Here is an 18,455-nt window from a genome sequence, read left to right as displayed (position 1 = left end):
TTCCCCTACCCATCAATCCCCTGACTGGTAGCTACAGCAAACAGCACACACATCATGCAGCAACTCCCACCAACCTCACACCCTCACCACAGCTACAAACCCTGCTACCTGTTAGATCAGGGACCCCCAAACCCAGGAGAAGATGCAGCAAAGTGGATGCGATGAATGGTGGATCAGCCATGATCCTACTGAATGGCAGAGCAAGCTCGAAAAAATGAATGGCAATGTCTGTTCTCATTTCTTATTGGCCCACAGTCCGACCCTAGGCTTTTATTCATTTTCTCTATACACCTCATCCAGCAACTGTCATCTCATTCCTACACCTTGCTAAATATTTAGCTTTTCACCACAGCTTTCAATGAGGTTGGCTGTACACAAACATTTAAATCACAGAACACTGGCTGTTGTAAAAGCATACAAAGGTCATTTTCACTGCTGGGTTCATGGATTTGTAGGTAACTAAACAGGATCACCACAGGAGGACCCTGCTGAGGAATCCCAGGTAGAATACATCTAAAACTAAATGGTTAAGTTTTAATTCTCAGGATCAAATCTAGGGTTTCCAGTCCTGATCACATATCTGAAAAAGATATCTCCCTACCGCATCAAAGTTCCTTCCAGAAACTTGTAATTCTCTCTTCTCCACAAAAAAAATCCTTCTTTCAACAGCCCAATTCACTAATACCAAATTCTTGGAGAATATTTCTCTTGCTTTAGTTTTTTTTGGCTAGGATACAAAGGCAAAGATTCAATTATTACCTTTAAACTTCCATCTCTTTCATAGCTGTGTCTTCCTTTAGTTGATGGCAAGCACTGACCTCATCTAAATTTGTTTCTCCCAAATACAAAATACTACCCCCCCCCCCCCATAATTGCTTTTCCCTTTTAAAGCTGTGCTAAATTCCATATTATTCTCACAATCGTTTGCAAAACTGTGGAAATTCTTAGTTTACTCAGAATGTTATGTCCTTCTCAAATCCAAGTTTGGACACTAATTTGAGTATTTTACAGGACTGAATATGTAAGAGATCTCACTGTATACTTCCCTCATGTTGACAAGCATTCTGAAAAACCAGACGATAACCTATATGTCACGATAACTAAGATAATTCTCCCATGCTAAATCTTACCCAACCAAGGAAGTCCTCCTCCACCATGATCACCACAAGACCCCTCCTCATGGTCAGGTCCCACTGGCATCAATTCTGCTAGGGTTCCTTGATACAACATTTAGTCAATGCTGCCAAGATGTCAATGTCAGGCATTCTCACATTGCCATGAAATTCAGTTCTTTTGTCCATGTTTGCTATTTAAGCCCACTCCAATTTAAACAAGTACCAACAATTGAAAAAAATGACCCAAATTGCAATCTAGAATTGTAAAGTTTTCAGAATTTCACCAATAAAAGTCTTTATTTTAAGATTACATGATTGAGTACTGACGATTCACTTAGTCAATTAATCCACTGCAACATGAAAACGTTCCAGCTCTACTTATGAATTTTTAAAACAAAAAAAAACTTTTGTCAAGCAACTTACAAGTATTTTAGTAAAGCTTATCTAGGAGTTGTGTTTTCTCTTCCTGCTCAGTGAAAGCTCAGCACAACAAACTATGTAAGAATTTCAATCCCAGTTTTTGGTGCACTGAACATTTTAATAAGTTAGGCTACCACACGTAATGATTCCCTTGCTGGCACAGTGTCACATCAAAGCTGTAACTGCAATTTGACAGTCTATCCTGCTGCATACTTAGACTCAAATCATGACCTTGTGCAGGGCTGAAGAAAAACCACAAAAATTTACCACTATTATCATGTCAAAATGCAAAGAAAATTATCAAAATGTGCATACTAAGGTATATCTTTGAACTTGCTGATTTAAAGGCTTTTAGAAACTCAAACCATGCATCAATTAGTTTCTTTTTGTACAGCTCTGTAGAATATCCACAACTGTTGACCACTTGAAATTTCTCAAATTCCACAGATAAAGATGGTTATTTCTATCCAGATTAGCTCTTCATTTTAGAGAGACCCAGTATGTTCCTCAACATCCATCCCTCACCTCCACATCTTGGTCTCTACTGATTTCTCAAGTAATTCAAGGGCTTCAGAATTCACTGTTCCATCTACAAAATTAATCCCAGAATTAATCTTGTAACAAATTTCCCAATAATCAGTCCTAACTTTGCCGGTTTACCTGAATGCATGCTTCCTTGTTGAATTTTCTTGGTTTACTTTGAAGCAAATTTTTTCAATCTTTGCTTCACCATTTAGTCTTATCTCTCTATATGGTTGCCACCTTTAAATCCTGAAAGGCCCAGGTTTTTCGAAAAACTGACTTGCTGATGGGATTGTCCTATGGGAATCAATCTTCGCTGAACTATCACCCACCCCTAAAACTCATTTACGTACCTTGGTGACCAGAGTTTAATGCAGTATGATGTCAGACCCGAGAAGTGCACTACAGCTTGAGGGCAATAGTTGCTCTGTAACCCGAACAGTTCAGCATTGTAATTTTGGTCTTTATTTGGATAGTTACTTTGTACTAGTTAGACACAATCATGGACTTTGCCTGTGACCATTTCTTCACCATTACCATCATAATGCCCTGCAGTTGGAAATAATACCATCATCATTTAGCCAAAATGCTGAAACTCTTAAGCGAACAGCAATGAGTAACAGTACCAAACAGACTAAGCGGCAAGTGTGGCATTGAAGATCAAGTAAATTTGTCCAGATCAAAAATCCAGGATGTGTATAACATTTTCCAGGACATAATGTTAGTTTCTACAGGAATTAAGAACATAAACACAAAAGGAATCCTATGTTTAGTACATGATATCGATTTAAAGTGATGCTGCAGTAACTTTTAAACAAGCTTAAACAAGTCCAGTGAGATCATGATTGTGAAATTACTTCGAAAAAAATGTAACAATGTTTTATTCCTCAAAAAGTTCATAATGGATTTTCCCAAACTCTAAACATGTGACGTGAGAGCCACAATGATGGCTACTATTTAGACACCAAAATGAGTGTTCAAAATATCTTATTTATTGCCTCACTGACAAACAGTTTATTGTTCAGCTAAAATTCTTATGTATTTATAAAAAGGCTCAAAGTGCTGAATTCATTTTTGCATAAATAACTACACAAACCATGTCTTTAATACGTCAGAAAGTACTTATCTATTTTAAAATACTTACTCATATCAATAAAAATTCAAAATGAATTATTCAACTCAGCTAGGTTGGGTGTTACAATATGGTGAAAAGTTAGCTAAGTCCAGTAGATAAAGACACGACTTAAGAAAAATGGGTGATGATATTAGAAAATTATAAAATCTTAAGGAGCATTGATGGAGTAGATGCGGAAAGAATATTCCCCCTTGTGGGAAAGACCCAGGCTAGGGGGGAGCATTTACAAATAAAGGGGGCTCCCATATAACTCAAAGATGACGGGGATTTTGTTTCTCTGTCAGGTGGTGGGGATCTTTTGAACTCATGTCCCAAGAGAATGGAGGAGACAGGTTCATTGAAAGCTTCTTGCAAAGATCTGTAGCTCGGGTTGTGATTGGGGTTGTTGGCTCACTTGCCGAGCTGGCTGGTTATCATACAGACATCTAGTCACGACGCTAGGTAACATCATCAGTGCAGCCTCCGATGAAGCTACATTGTTCTACTCCACTTGGTATTTATATGATCTGGTCTGTTAAGTTGGGTTGTGCCCTTTCTGGTTTCTTTCTGCATTGGTTGAATATGGGGTCTAATTCCACGTTTGCCGATCGCATTATGGGTTGAAAACCAGGCCTCCAGGAATTCCCACATGTGTCTTTGGTTGGCTTCACCTCAGATGGTCACACTGTCCCAGTTAAATTGATGGCCTTCATGTATCCTGATGGCTAGTTTCCTTCCAGTGTGGCCAACGTAATGTTTGTTGCAGTAACTGCAAGGTAATTTGTAAACTACATTGGTTCTGCATGTCATGGGTATGTGGTCTTTGGTCCTCGTGAGTGTTTGTAATAGTGTGGCTGTGGGTTGTGTGCTACCATGATTCCTAGTGGTTGCAGGAATCTTGTTATCAGTTCTGATATGGAGTAGTGTGGCCAATGTATTGGGGCATACTGTGTCCTTTTGGCGTTGTCTACCTAGTAGGCACCTGCAGATGAAATTGTTGGGACATCTGTTGTTAGCAAAGACCTTGCATAGGTGCTCTTCCTCCTTCTTATGTAGTTCTTGTGTGTTGCAGTGAGTTGTGGCCTGTGTGAATAGTGTCCTAACACAGATTTGTTTGAAGACATTGGAATGATTGCTGTGGAAGTTGAGGATTTGGTCAGTGTGGGTTGCCTTCCTGTATACTGTGGTTTGGAACTCCCTGTTGGTCATTTGTTCTATCCTGACATCTAGAAATGGAAGTTGATTGTTCTCTTCCTCCTCTCTCAAAACTGATCCTGGTGAAATGTTATAGCCATATACAAACCCAAGTAGAACAGAAGCAGAAATGACACAACCCACCTTAACAGACTAGATCATATATATACTAAGCAGAGTAGAACTACATCACTTCATCAGAGGCTGCACTGATACTGTTAACTAGCATGGTGGTGAAACATCTGTACAATAACCAGCCAGCTCTGTGAGCAAGCCAACAACCTCAGGGTCACTGAAAGCTTTCAAGTCAGTGGCAGATAACTTCTTAACTGTGTTAATGATTGTCTGGTCGGTGGGTATATGGGTTGATTTTTTTAAATGGCAGAACAAGCAAGAGGGATTGAGTAGGCTTGCTCCCAATTAGGGTGTTTGTATGCCTATATGTTCATATGTCAGAGTTCATTACATGGCAAAGGAACAAACAATCAGTACGGTTGCAGTTTTGATCTCCACAGGTGCCAAATAGGTAAAGCACACCTGGAATGTCAACTGGAGTTCTAATCATTGGTGTTTCAGTCCCAATTGCCATGTAATTAATCCTGAACACATTATACATATTTGACAAGCACTGAACTGGGCTTGGTAATAATGTCTCCACTATGCGATTCAATCGTGAAAAAGAATGTTTGATGAAATACTGGAGTGAACTGGAAGAAATCAATGACTTTAGCAGGAGGGGGTAAGAATATTGGGAACAAAAAAAAAGTATCTCGCACAGATCAATTCCTCAAGCATCACACTGTATCCAGAGGAAATAAAGCATCCTTTTGATTTATTGTATGGAAAGAAAATGTTGGCAGTTAGTTCTTGTTAGTGGTTACCGTGTACACTGAAATCAACTTTTATACACTGTACCGGCAAGTTCATTTATTGTACACTTTAGTATCCCATGTCTACAAGTGAAGTTGGGCACTCATGGATTAGGCTTCTATGGATTACAGCATTTGGGAACATGGAACGTAATCTTCAACAGCAATTACAATGGCAGGACTATCTCAGTAGGTTCACAAAAATCAATGCCATTTAAAGTTTTGGAGTAGATCTGCAGCTCGGGCTGTGGGTCTTGAGGTTGGTTAGCTCGCCAAGCTGGTTTGTTGTTCCGCAGATGTTTCGTTACTGTGCTTGGTAACATGCTCAGTGCGGCCTCTGATGAAGCGTCGGTGTGTTTTTCCGCCTGGATTTTAAACCCTGGGGTCTTGTGCCACACACACAGACCAGGTATTGAACTTCAATAGTAACCATCCCAACACTCACACACAAATGAAGCTGCAGGTGAACACTATTTAAAAGGGCAACAACACACTGCAGCAACATAGAACTACGCCAAGAGAAGGGGGAATGCCTCTTCCAAGTGTTCAAGGATAATGGATATCCAAAGAACTGAGTCAGGAGATGCCTATGGCAACAGCATCAAAAAGATTCTACACGCCCCGACATACTCATCACACTACCCTACATCAGCAACACTTCAGAACTCACCACAAGGCTTCATGATGCCTGGGCATCAGAGTGGCACACAAACCCGCATCAACGCTACGACAAGGACCCACTCCCCACCATGGACAGGGCCAAAGTCACCTGCAAGAAACACTACATCACACAAACAGGAAGGAAACTAACAAGAGTACACAAACACCAACTGGCTACAAAAAGACATGACCAATACTCACTCATCTCAATCCACATGGACAAGGAGAGCCACCACTTCGACTGGGACAACGATCCTGGGACAGGCTAGGCAGAGACAAGCACGAGAATTCGTGGAAGCATGGCAGTCCACGAAACATGGTGTTAATAAACACATTGAACTTGACCCCGTCTACATTCCATTACGGAGGAAACCCGGAAGTGAGGCAATCCATCGCAACGGATCCCAGAGTTTAAAAACCAGGCGGGAAAGCACACCGATGCTTCATCAGAAGCCGCACTGAGGAAGTTACTAAGCACAGTAGCGAAACGTCTGTGGAACGACACACCAGCTCAGTGAGCCAACCAACTTCAATGTCATTTTGTGTTGTACCATGGATTTGACAGCACATTGTGGTTGGATACACATGCAGCGATCGTAGGAGAAGGTATATATGGCAGGGACCTGAATTCAGAGAAGAGGATGTATGGAAACATGCAGCATGCCTATACCTATATAGGTGAGGAACACAACGATGAAGCAAGGGTCAGGGTACAGTACTGATTTAAGAGTATGCTATCTGGCACAAGAAGATATAAAAACGATTTACAAAACCATGATTATTCTCTTCTGTTCCAGCAAAAACAGAGGATGATTTGATGGTTGTCTTTGAAATTATGAAGGTACACACCAGAGTTGATGGAAACAATTTGTTTCTATGCTTAGGGCAACAAAAAAAAAGGAGAAAAATATACAAGAGAGAGTTAAGAAAGACATGATTATTTGAAGCCAAAATATACAAATATTGTTTGTGGAATAGATTAGCAAAATTTCAATTGAAGCAGAGACTACATCAGTACTCAACAGTAGGTTAGACAGGTCACTCAGGAAAAGGGGCAACCAAGGATTATAGACAAAAAAAGTAGGCAAACAGAATCAAGATTACTGTGTCAGTGGTGAACACCAATGGTTTTGATACGCTACAGAGCCTGGCTGGGTTTTGCAATATCTATAGAAATATACTATTCAATGTCAGTTAATGATCAATAATGATCAGTGCACATGGCACAAAACTCATGAATTTCATTGGAAACCAGGACAGCCAGGATGTACAGTTGGTAAATCCTGATCAGTACAGCTCAGGTGACTTTTCTTACACAGTATAACAGAGCACCACTGTGGCAATAAGTTAGCCTGTATCATCTCCTCTAGCCTTAACTGAGATCTATTTGGTACATCATTAAAATGTAATTTGCTATTATAACACAACAAACTACACAATTGGCATAAGAAATGGTTCCATAAATATTAATTCCAGAAAGGTAATAAAATGCATGTTATCATAAAACAGTGATAATGAATTTAATTCGACAACTATTATTTGACCATTTTGCCTGAGTTTCTTTAACGTAACCACTTGAAAGTTTCTTACGCAAAATATAACTGCACTTCTTTCTCTCCGCACGTTCCAAGTGATAAAACTTTGCAGGCCATAACTTAGTAAACACAAATAAATACAATAATTTTTTTAAAAAATCAGCTAAGTACTGCATAAGAACATACAAAAACAAGTCAATGAACTAACCTGGTGGCTCTCAGAATGGGATCCATGCACTGGGCCATACTGCAAGTCACAGATGCACAATGACCTGAGACTACAGGCCAGAAGTCTCAACTTCACTCCACATGCAATGTTTCACAAATCTACCAGTTTTAGTGTGCACAGCTGAAGTGAATGTAATTATAAAAGGAACAAAAACATTGCTTTGCAAAGCAAAATGCAACATTACTACTAGAACATAGCTGCAAATTTGACTTATTGTCAATAAGTTGTGAAGTTGAAAAAGAGGAATTGCCTGAATGCAAAGCAAGAAGTGAAACTGAAGCTCTCCAGCTTGGAACTAACTATCAGTTCATTAATGGAGACAAAAACAAAATTAATATGTCAAATCAAATTTGACTCTTCAGAAGAGACGCAAGGTAGAAATATGATAGGTTTTGTGTTGGTTGTGGAGGGGCAAGTGGGGAGGTACAACAAAAAGAAAGGTCTGCAAATGGGTCATGGGTAGGAGACATCAAATGCCAAAGATATCATGGAACAAACAGCAGAGAAATTGAAAATGACTATAAAGTAAAGCAAAATGCATTTGTTCAGAATGCCAACAGCAGAATAACAAAAAGCTAAATCTGAAAGCAAAAACATAAACAGCATGATTATGAATTGCACATGAGTAAAAAAAAAAAAATCACAATAGCAACATGAGTTCATGGCCTGAAATTGTAAAACTCAAATGCATTGTATAGCTCACTTAGCAGTGCCTAATCAGAAGACAGGTACTGCTCCTCAAATGCATTTTCTGCACTTTTATTCTCTTTCCTTCTGCAAACCATAACAGATTTCCTTTGTCCTCTCTTTCCAACTCAAGTCTCCAAATGTAAAGGATCACTTGTTGCCATTTGCACCACCTGCAACATTATGGCCACATCAAAAACCTCTTCCTTTCCCTCTATCAAAATTCCAAAAGGGGTCATTCCCTCCTTGACACCCTGGTCTATTCCTTGATCACCTCTAACAGCTTAACCTCTTCCCATGCTAATCAACAGGCTGTGTATCATCTGCTCTTTTACCTGCTCTCCGTTTACCATTCATGCCTTCTAGTGAAGCAGTGATGAACTTCTTCCAATTCAATGTGGAAGACAAAAGTTAGGTTGGGTAACCACTTTGAAGATAACCTTAGCACAATCCACAAGCAAGACATTGATCTTTTGGCTGCTTGCATTTTTAATTCAAAGCATTGCTCTTACGTCAGTCCTTGGCAACACATAAATCACAGAATGTTAAAATGTAAAAATATATGTTAAAACTGTAAAATAAAATTAAAAATTCCAAATGCACATATAAATTGTGTAAACAGAATAAATATTAGGAAATGTGATTTACAAAAAAAGGTACATATCTGACTTGAGGTATTCAAGAGTAATACTACAGACAATTAACTGTTCGGTTTTCACAAATATCCTCTCCATATTGTAATTTTTACCAATACTTACTGAATACAAACACAAAACATTGCACATGGAGTTCTGTGTTTCCCACGTGTGCACTAAATGGGCTGGAAGAGTACATTACAGTTACTGTATATTGTTGCCATACTTAAATGGAGGCTGACTATTTTGCAACAAATAGCACCAGGTAATCGATGCTCATGTAGCTTAACTGCAGTGAGGCATATTGCAGAATCTTCATCAATTAATTAAAAGCAAACATGGATGGAATCTGAACAACCTTTAAAATGTACTTGGATGAGCACCTGAAATATCACAGCATTTAAGGCTAAGGGCCAAGTGCTCGAAAGTGGTGCTCGTGCAGTTTTAGAGTAGTCTGTCAGTGCAGTCTCAAAAGGCTTTAGGGCTTCTTCCGCGTTGATTTTACGTTTAGCTATAGAGTGGGTGGTATAAGAATAGTGACTATTCACAGCCTCTGACTTTACAGCTCAAGAAGCATCTTTGGACTCAAAACACTCACTCTATCACTCTCTCTAAAGATGCTGCCAAATCTGATGTTTCTCTCAAGCACTTTGTTTTTATTACATATCTCCAGCATCCACAGTATTTGACGTTTATTTTGTTCCTACAGTACTCAGTAGGAACAGTCATCCAAACACACAAAAACTGTCAAAATTTTACATGTTTACAAATGTAAATGGATTGAAATATATTCACCACAGTTATAATTGAGTCTTCTCTTGGCAGCCAAATAGTGAGTTCAGCAAATTTACCCAGTGGTTTCTAAAAAGCCCTTGTATCACCAGCTGACATCCAATAAGTGCAACATAAAAAAAAAGTAAGGGGCGATGCTGTCCTAAAATTCAATTTCTATAGCAGATTGAGGTTCAGTATTCTACAGGAGTAGAGCTCATCTTCCAATTCATCATCTCGGTCACAAAGACTGATGCTGTGCTGTATAAACTATATGTGAATGTAGTTAATTCCACCCGAGCTTGCCTCGGCCCATCTTCTGCTGAAACTCTCATTTATGCTTCTGTTCCTTTCAAACGCAACTGAAATCTTCCACCTTCCATAATCTTAATCTCATTTTAAAAATATTTCTACCCAGAAACTACCCATTCCAACTCCCAGATCCTGTTCACATATCAACCAGGGACCAAACGAATCTTGAAGGGGATAAAGAATGTAGAGGCATGCTTAAGAGGGAACATCAGATAGCCTTGGCAGATAAGGTTAAGGATAAGGATGGTGCAGCATGATAGCTCAGTGGTTAGCACGCAACCTCACATTGCCAGGGACACGGGTTCGATTCCAAGCTCGGGCGACTGTCTATGTGGAGTTTGCACGCTCTCCCCACATCTGTGTGGGTTTCCTCCCACAGTCCAAAGGTGTGCAGGCTAGCTGGATTGGCCATGCTAAATTGCTCATTGTGTTCAGAGGTGTGTAGATTAGGCAGAGCTGTCGGGGTGGGATGCTCTGAGGGTCAGTGTGGACTTGATTGTCCAAAAGGCCTGTTTCCACATTATAGGGATTCTAATCTATGATCTATAACCCAGAGAGATCCTACAAGTACATTAAGAGCAACTAGAGAGAGGGTTGGGCCTCTTAAAGAGCAACAAGGTAATTTTTGTGTTGAACCTCAGGAGATGGGAGAGAAAGAAGTGGAGGCTAGAGAACTTAGGGAATTAAATACTGATGCTTTGAAAACAGTTCATATCACTGAAGAGGAACTGCTGTAACTCTTAGAAAACATCAAGTAGAATAAATCTCAAGGACCTAAATCAAATGTATCCCAGGATGTTGTGGGAAGTTAGCAGGGTTGCTAGCAGAAATATTTGTATCATCTATAACCACAGGGTAAATGGACTGGGGGGGGGGGTGGCGTTTGTTGTGCTTTGAAGAAAGGTTGTAAGGAGAAAAGCCTGGGAACTATAGACATGCGACTCTGACATCAGTAGTGGGTAAGTTGTTGGAAGCAATTCTGAAAGATCTACATGCATTTGGAAAGACAAAGAATGATTAGGGATAATCAGCATGGTTTTGTCCAAGGGAAACCGTGTCTCACTAACTTGATTGAGTTTTTTTGAGAAAGTACCCAAAAGGATTGATGAGGGTAGAGCAATAGACATTGTTTGCTTGGAATTTAGTAAAGCCTTTGATAAGGTCCCACATGGTAGACTAATTAGTAAAGTTAGATCACATGGGGTTCAGGGTGAACTGCGAATTGGGTTGTTTTTCAGGCTGGAGGCCTGTGACTGGCATCGTTCCAAAGAAATCAGCATTCGGTCCACTTCTGTTTGTCATTTATGTAAATGATTTTGGATGAGAATATAGGAGGCATGGTTAATAAGTTTGTTAATGACACCAACATTGGCTGTATAATGGATGGCATAGGTTATCTAAGATTACAAAAGGATCTTGGTCAATTAACTTAGGAGTGACAGATGGAGTTTAATTTGGATAAATCTGAGGTTTTGCATTTTTGGTCAAACGAACAAGGGTAGAACTTATACAATTAATAGTAGAGCCCTGAGTAGTGTTGTTGAACAGAGACCTTGGGGTTCAGGTATGTAATTCTTTAGAAATTTGCATCACAGGTAGACAGGGTAGTTAAGAAGGCATTTAGCACACTTGTTTGGTTGCAGACGTTTCGTCACTCTGCTAGGTAACATTGTCAGAGTGTCTCCGGTAAGTGCTGGTGTTCTGTCCTGTTTGTTGTTTACATGCCTCTGTTTGCTGGGGTGGTCGACAAATGAAGGCATATAAATAACAAGCAGAGCAGAACACCAACACTTCACTGTCGATGTTACCTAGCAGGGTGACGAAACGTCTGCAACCAAACACACCAGCTGGGTGAGCAAGTCTACAACCTCATCCACAACCCAAGCTACAAGTCTTCTCAGAAACATTAAACGTGCCTTCATTGCTCAGGTCTTTGGGACATTACACTGAGCTTGCGCAGGAATTGGTGAGGCCCCTTCTGGAGTATTGCATATACATCTGGTTGTGCTAATATAGAAACATTATTATTAAATTGAGAAAGGGTTCAGAAAAGATTTACGAGGATGATGCCAGGAATCGAGGGTTTGAATTATAAAAATGGACAGGGACTTCTTTCAATTTGAGCATAGAAGGTTGAGGGGTGACCTTGTAGGGGTTCATAAAATCATGAGGGGTATAGACGAGGTCTTTTTCATAAGGTAGGGGAGTTCACCCTGAGCCCCATGTGATCTAACTTGACTAATTAGTCTACCATGTGGAACCTTATCAAAGGTTTTACTAAAGTCCAAGCAAACAATGTCTATCACTCTACCCTCATCTATCCTTCTGGGTACTTCCTCAAAAAACTCAATCAAGTTAGGGGACATATTTTGAAGTTGAGAGGAGAAAGATTAAAAAAAAAGAAGAGTGGTTTGTGTGTTGAATGAACTGCCACAGGTGGTGGCAGATGCAGGTTCAGTTACAATATTTAAAAGATATTACATTAGTACATGAAAGGGATGTGGGCCAAACACAGACAGGTTGGGCTAGTTTAGTTTAGGAACATGATCAGTGTGGATTGGTTGGACCAAATGGTCTGTTTCCATGCTGTATGACTGTGTGTCTGCAGGCGTCTACTCTCTTGGGCCACCAACTTGATTTTAAAACTTCTCCTTCTCATGTTTAGTTCCCTCCACACCCTCACTTCTCCTGCACTGCAATCCTTATGCATTGTACACTTCCTCCATTGGCTGTCAGCCTTCAGCTTTCTAGACTTAGTTCTGGAATTCACAGCACAAAGCTCTTGGTCCCCTGAAACAGCTTCCTTAAAACCTACTTCTATTGTAAATTTTTTTTTGTGTTTCATGCAAATTTTTTGTCTGATTACAGTTGAGAGATTTTTTCAAAAGGTAAAGTTGCCATAGTCTCAGCAGACCAGAGGACTGTCCTCTCATTAAGGACGTGACTGGTGGTGAGATTAATCTAGAGGTCACCAAACCTCAGGTTAAGGAGGAGACACCTTCATGATAACCTCAAACAATGTAGGAACTGTACCCACACTGCTGGCATTAATCTGCATTGCAAACCACCATCCAAGCTAATTGATTTGAAAGACGTTTTAAACATATTAAAAGAAGCTCTGCAAATGCAAGTTGTTGAAACTGAGCTGAAAACAAAATAAATTAGTTAGAGATAACAGGAACTGCAGATGCTGGAGAATCCGAGATAACAAAGTGTGGAGTTGGACGAACACAGCAGGCCAAGCAGCACCTTAGGTGCACATCGGTTTACTTTTTAAGTTTGAAGCTTTGCTGCAATTGGAATCCATTCTTCGAAAATCACTTTCAGAAATGTCAATGAAGTTTAGAGATTTATATGCGTGACCACCTCAAGATTAGGTTAACATTTTTAAAAACTATTTCATTTGGGTACAAATAACTCAATCTCCCTAAACATACCTATTTACAGTAAAATTATTAAATGATTTGTTGAACGATTCAAAACAGATCATACACCGAAATTTAGCCAGAAGCGAAAAAAACTTATATGGGCACAACTTTTTTTTTAAAAAAGTGAATCTTCATCACACAGCTAGTAACCCGATGAGTAACTTCTTAGCTTCATGATGGGTGATTTTTTCCCCCTTGTGTTAGCATTTTCCACTCTGCTCTCTCCTCGCCTTCCCGGTTAAATCCTCTTCTAGATTAGCCTCCTGGACTTTGGAAGAGAGCTTTCTACAACAAATAACCACGGAATCTCGCTGTTGTTCATTGTACTCGAGGTCTGCACCAGTTAGGCCTCGAGTTACAGAATCTGATACATTGCAGCTTTTTAAGTCAACATGACTAATCTGGTACAACAGGGTGGGGTAGCCCAAAATTCAGCAGCTCGAGCCAACTTTCAGCAATCCCCCACCCAGACTGCAAAACTGACAGATTCACCAAAATTAAAGTTATTTTTCAACCGGGACTGGAACTTGCAGTTTAATACTAAACAGAAGGAAGTCTTTACATGTTTTGTTTTTGTCGCGTTTAATGAATGAAAAGGGCCAAAAAAATACAAAGAGAAAATGATCAAAAAAAAGCACTAATATGAAGTCATCGACTGGCGGGTGGATACAGCGAATCTGAAGACAGCCTCAAGTCAATGTGAAAGTACAGAGAGACAGACAGTTTAAAAATCTGGTCACCTTCCGGTCATTCCAGCGACGGCGAACATCACCCGCTCGAGCGCTGCAAAATTAATCCGAGCTTCTGGCTCAGCAGCGGCTGGTGTGGTCAGTGCTGTCCGTGAGGGTCTAGAGCAATGGCGATGCTGTAAACTCGCTCCCTCCCACTCGGTTCCAGCCCCTGTCACTCAAATCAGCCTCCCTTACTCCCATTGCTTGCATCGCTCAATAAATGCGGGAGAAGCAGGGAAAGTGATTGGGTAAATTGGTGTGTCTGGACGCGCCAACACACACACAGACACAGGAGGCGGTGATCTAAGTCGCTCATAACAGGCACGTGAGAGGCTACATGCACACTGATGCGAAGAGGAAACTGCAAGCAAACAGTAAATACCCCGTGTGTAACAGATTGGGGAGCGAGGAAGAGGATAAAAATTACAGTTCTGGTTTTATATTGATTAAAATGACTGGTAGATAAACGTTTCGCAGTTTAGTGTTTGGGAACGCAATTAGGCGTGCGCTGTCAGTTCATATTTATCAAAATATTATATGCCTGAACTCGAAGGGACTATTTTCGATGCTAAGACCTATAAATAGTGGCAATCTAAGTAATGAGCAATGATGCATTGCATAGTAAATCATTGTTAAAGCCACTGTGCGTGCGTACACAAACCTGGACTTTTAAATTGATTCAGAGACAGTAGGAACTGCAGATGCTGGAGAATCTGCGATAACAAGGTGTAGAGCTGGATGAATGCAGCAGCCCAAGCAGTATCAGATGAGCAGGAAAGCTGACGTTTCCGGCCTAGACCTTAAGGATCCAGGCCCGAAACGTAGCTTTCCTGCTCCTCTGATACTGCTTGGCCTGCTGTGTTCATCCAGGTCTACACCTTCAAAAGTACATATTTGGGTTGGAAAGCTAAAATCACCCAAGTCCTACTGTCAATTTAGAGAGAATGTTAAATCTGAGACACCATACCTCAGGCAAGGGGCAAGGTTCAGAAGGTTGGGATCTTCAATGATAACCTCACAATTGTACTTTTAACTACTATCAGAGAACTTAGAAATCCAATGGATGTTTGATACATTACATTGAATGGGTTAGTTTAGCTCGGATGGCTGGTCTGCAATGCAGGTTCAAATACCTGCACAGGCTGAGGCTTCCTTCCATGAAGGATTCTCCTTCGGAACCTCTTCCCCTCTCCTGAGGTGCAGTGACCATCAGGTTAAATCACCACAAATTGTCTCTAATGAGAAAACAGCTCTATCGTCTGGCTGAACCATGCGACTTTGCATTAGGTTGGATAATAACTAGTTATTCATTTCTGCAGAGGAATGAACAACAATTGAACAGGAAATGTTAGGCATGTATAAGGAAAACAAGAAAGTTGGAACAAAGCATTTGAGTTCACGAGAATTCCACTTTCCGGCCAGCAACACTATCAGCTTTTGACCAGCACGGAAACAGACCCTTCGGTCCAAACAGTCCATGCCGACCATAACCCCAAACTAAAACTAATTCCAACTGCCTGCACTTGGCCCATGACCCTCCAAATCTTTCTTGTTCATGTACTTATCCAAGTATCTTTTATATGTTGCAACCGGACCACATCCTTCACTTCCTCTGGATGTTCATTCCACACGTGAACAACTCTCTGTGTAAAAAAGTTGCCCATCGTGTCCTTTTTAAATCTTTCTCCTTTCGCCTTAAAAATATGCCCCCCCCTAGTCTTGAAGCCCCCACCATCGGGAAAAGACACCTGCTGTTAACCTTATCTACGCTGCTCATGATTTTAAAAACCTGCCTAAAGTCACCCCTCAACATTCTACTCTCCACTGAAAAAAGTCTCAGTCCACCCAGCCTCTCACTATAAATGAAACCTTCCATTCCCAGCAACATCCTGTAAATCTTTTCTGAAACCTCTCCAGCTTGTTAATATCCTTCCTATAACAGGCTAACCAGAACTGGACACAGTACTCCAGAAGAGGCTTCAAAAACATCCTGCACAACATCAACATGATGTCCAAACTCCTAACCTCAAAAGTCTGGGCATTGAAGGCAAGTGTGCTAAATAGCTTCTTAATATCCTATCGACATGTGATGCGAACTTCAAAGAATTATGTGCATTAACCCTTAGGTCTCTTTGTTCTACAACGCTACCTAAGGCCTTACTTTTAATTGTATAAGTCCTGCCCTTGTCTGTTTTGCAAAAATGCAATACTTTATATATGTACAAATCAAACTCCATCTGGCACTTCTCAGCTCATTGACCCAATTGATCAAAATCCCTTTGTAATTTTAGACAGCTGGCTAAATTCCATTTTAAAACTGTCTCTTTAACCAATCAGAAGCTTGATTTCACATAATGTGTCCTTGCCTGTCATGCATCTGAATGAGTTTCACTGATAAAATCTGGAATTATGCCAACAAAAATGGCATAAAAGTAGTTGATTACTGGTGAATATTTAGCATTGCCAGAGTGAAATGTGTCTTTTCACTGGGTTTAATTTATTTGTAAACAGTTTAGGAAACAGTGTTTGTTGTGAGACTGAGTCACTTGTCTGTAATGTCTTGTTAAATCTTTGAACTGTAGTAACTTAGATATGGCGACTATAATTATAGTCAATTATTCAAGATATTCCAGAAAGACTATAAATCTACTCATAAACTCACAGACAACAGAATTGGGCTTATCTGCTATGATCACTATAGACAGATATCTGTGACACTCACAATTTAGATTCTCCGATAAAGAATAACCAATTGCATGACGTATTATAAGCTATTGGTGCCAGTAGAACCATATCCATCATTGTGTTCAGAGCGGTCTGACTATAGGAATTTTTGTTTTCAATTTATGACCGCAACATTTTTTTAATGAATGATGACAGTAATGAAGAATAGGCCACTTAGCCCCTTATGCAAACTTTTCCATTTCATAAGATTGCCACTGATCTGATTGTTACAATCTTGTCAGATTTTTAAAGAAGATTTTTTTTGTATTACTAGCAATGCATTTAAATCTCAGTTTTACTTCATGATACATTTCACATTAAATAGAGTTCTGGGGATTAATTTATGAAATAACTTAATGCAATGATGAAATGCTTAGAGAACAACCAAAGATGGGTGTAATGTGAGCAGTATTGATATGACAGTACAACTGATCTCTCCAAAGATCAGAAGTAATCTGTTGCTGACATAATTGATGACTAGTGCATCAATCCAGCCCGTGGCAATTTTACAAACCACACTACCTTGCCTATTGCACAAATTAGAACTGACACACAGTACCCAGAATTTGTAGACCATTCTTTGGGATGGTGATACAGAACGTCAGTGTTGCTGGAGAATGACATATGCTATTGAAGTTTGTCATCGTGCGCTCATCAGTGTCAAATTTCAAAGACAGAAACAATTTACATGAGAAAAGGGAGCTGATTCATTGACAAGTCAACTGGGACTGTTTCTGAGGAAGGGGTCTTGACCTGAAATGTCAACTTTCCTGCTCCTCTGACGCTGTATGGCCTCCTGTGTTCCTCCAGCTCCACATTGTGCTATCTCTGACTCCAGCATCTGCAATTCTTACCATCTCTAATTGCGACGGGTCAGGTGATTTCCATCGGGAATATATTAGGGAACTGCAGTCTCCAACCTTTTTGGTTAGTTCAATAAATGTATTTTCTCTTCCTTTTTGTGTATCACATACTCAAAAATGGGCATAAAGCCACCACTCCCAGACCTGAAAACTGCTCAGTCTATTTCAAGTTTCCCTGGAAACCTAATATATGTCAAAATTCTGAGCAACAGCTAAAGCTAGCCACATCATATTATTATGCAGCAACAAAATGTGAGTGATATTTTTCACTAAAAGGATACTCCAGTCAGACCAAAGAAATATTCTTCCTATCATATAAATAAGTACAATATAAATTTCAATGTCAGTGCATTGTCAAATATGTAGTTTGCATGATCCAGTGACCAGGATTAAGTGTGTGTGAAAACAAAAAGATTTTAAAATTGTGATACAAGAATCATGTAATTATAGCATCTTTCATGATCTGCAGTGGTCTTCCTTCCAAGGTCTTCCAAATAGATGAAATTATTAGACTGCAAGGGGACAGAGCATTATTTTTTTCTTTATTTCACTTCTATTACCTCAAGACTGTCCACCAATGTGCTTGTATTAAATCACCAGAGTCACTTTAGCAATATAACATTCAATGCAGTTAGTGCATATAATA

General features: G+C 39.9%; 1 protein-coding gene across 1 annotated transcript in view; it reads right to left on the bottom strand.

Annotated features, from left to right (window-relative positions):
* Nucleotides 1-14,484, bottom strand: part of LOC125453359 (LIM and senescent cell antigen-like-containing domain protein 1) — a 123,654-nt gene extending 109,170 nt beyond the window's left edge. Inside the window, exon 1 of the mRNA XM_048532828.2 lies at nt 14,232-14,484. Coding sequence (XP_048388785.2) covers nt 14,232-14,260 — 29 coding nt within the window. The 5' untranslated portion in view covers nt 14,261-14,484. The remainder of the gene's footprint in view (nt 1-14,231) is intronic.
* Between the last annotated feature and the right edge of the window lie 3,971 nt (nt 14,485-18,455).

The sequence above is a fragment of the Stegostoma tigrinum genome, chromosome 6 (genome assembly GCF_030684315.1).
Source record: "Stegostoma tigrinum isolate sSteTig4 chromosome 6, sSteTig4.hap1, whole genome shotgun sequence".
In the NCBI taxonomy this organism is placed as follows: Eukaryota; Metazoa; Chordata; class Chondrichthyes; order Orectolobiformes; family Stegostomatidae; genus Stegostoma; species Stegostoma tigrinum.
This window is presented reverse-complemented; position numbering and strand designations above follow the sequence as displayed.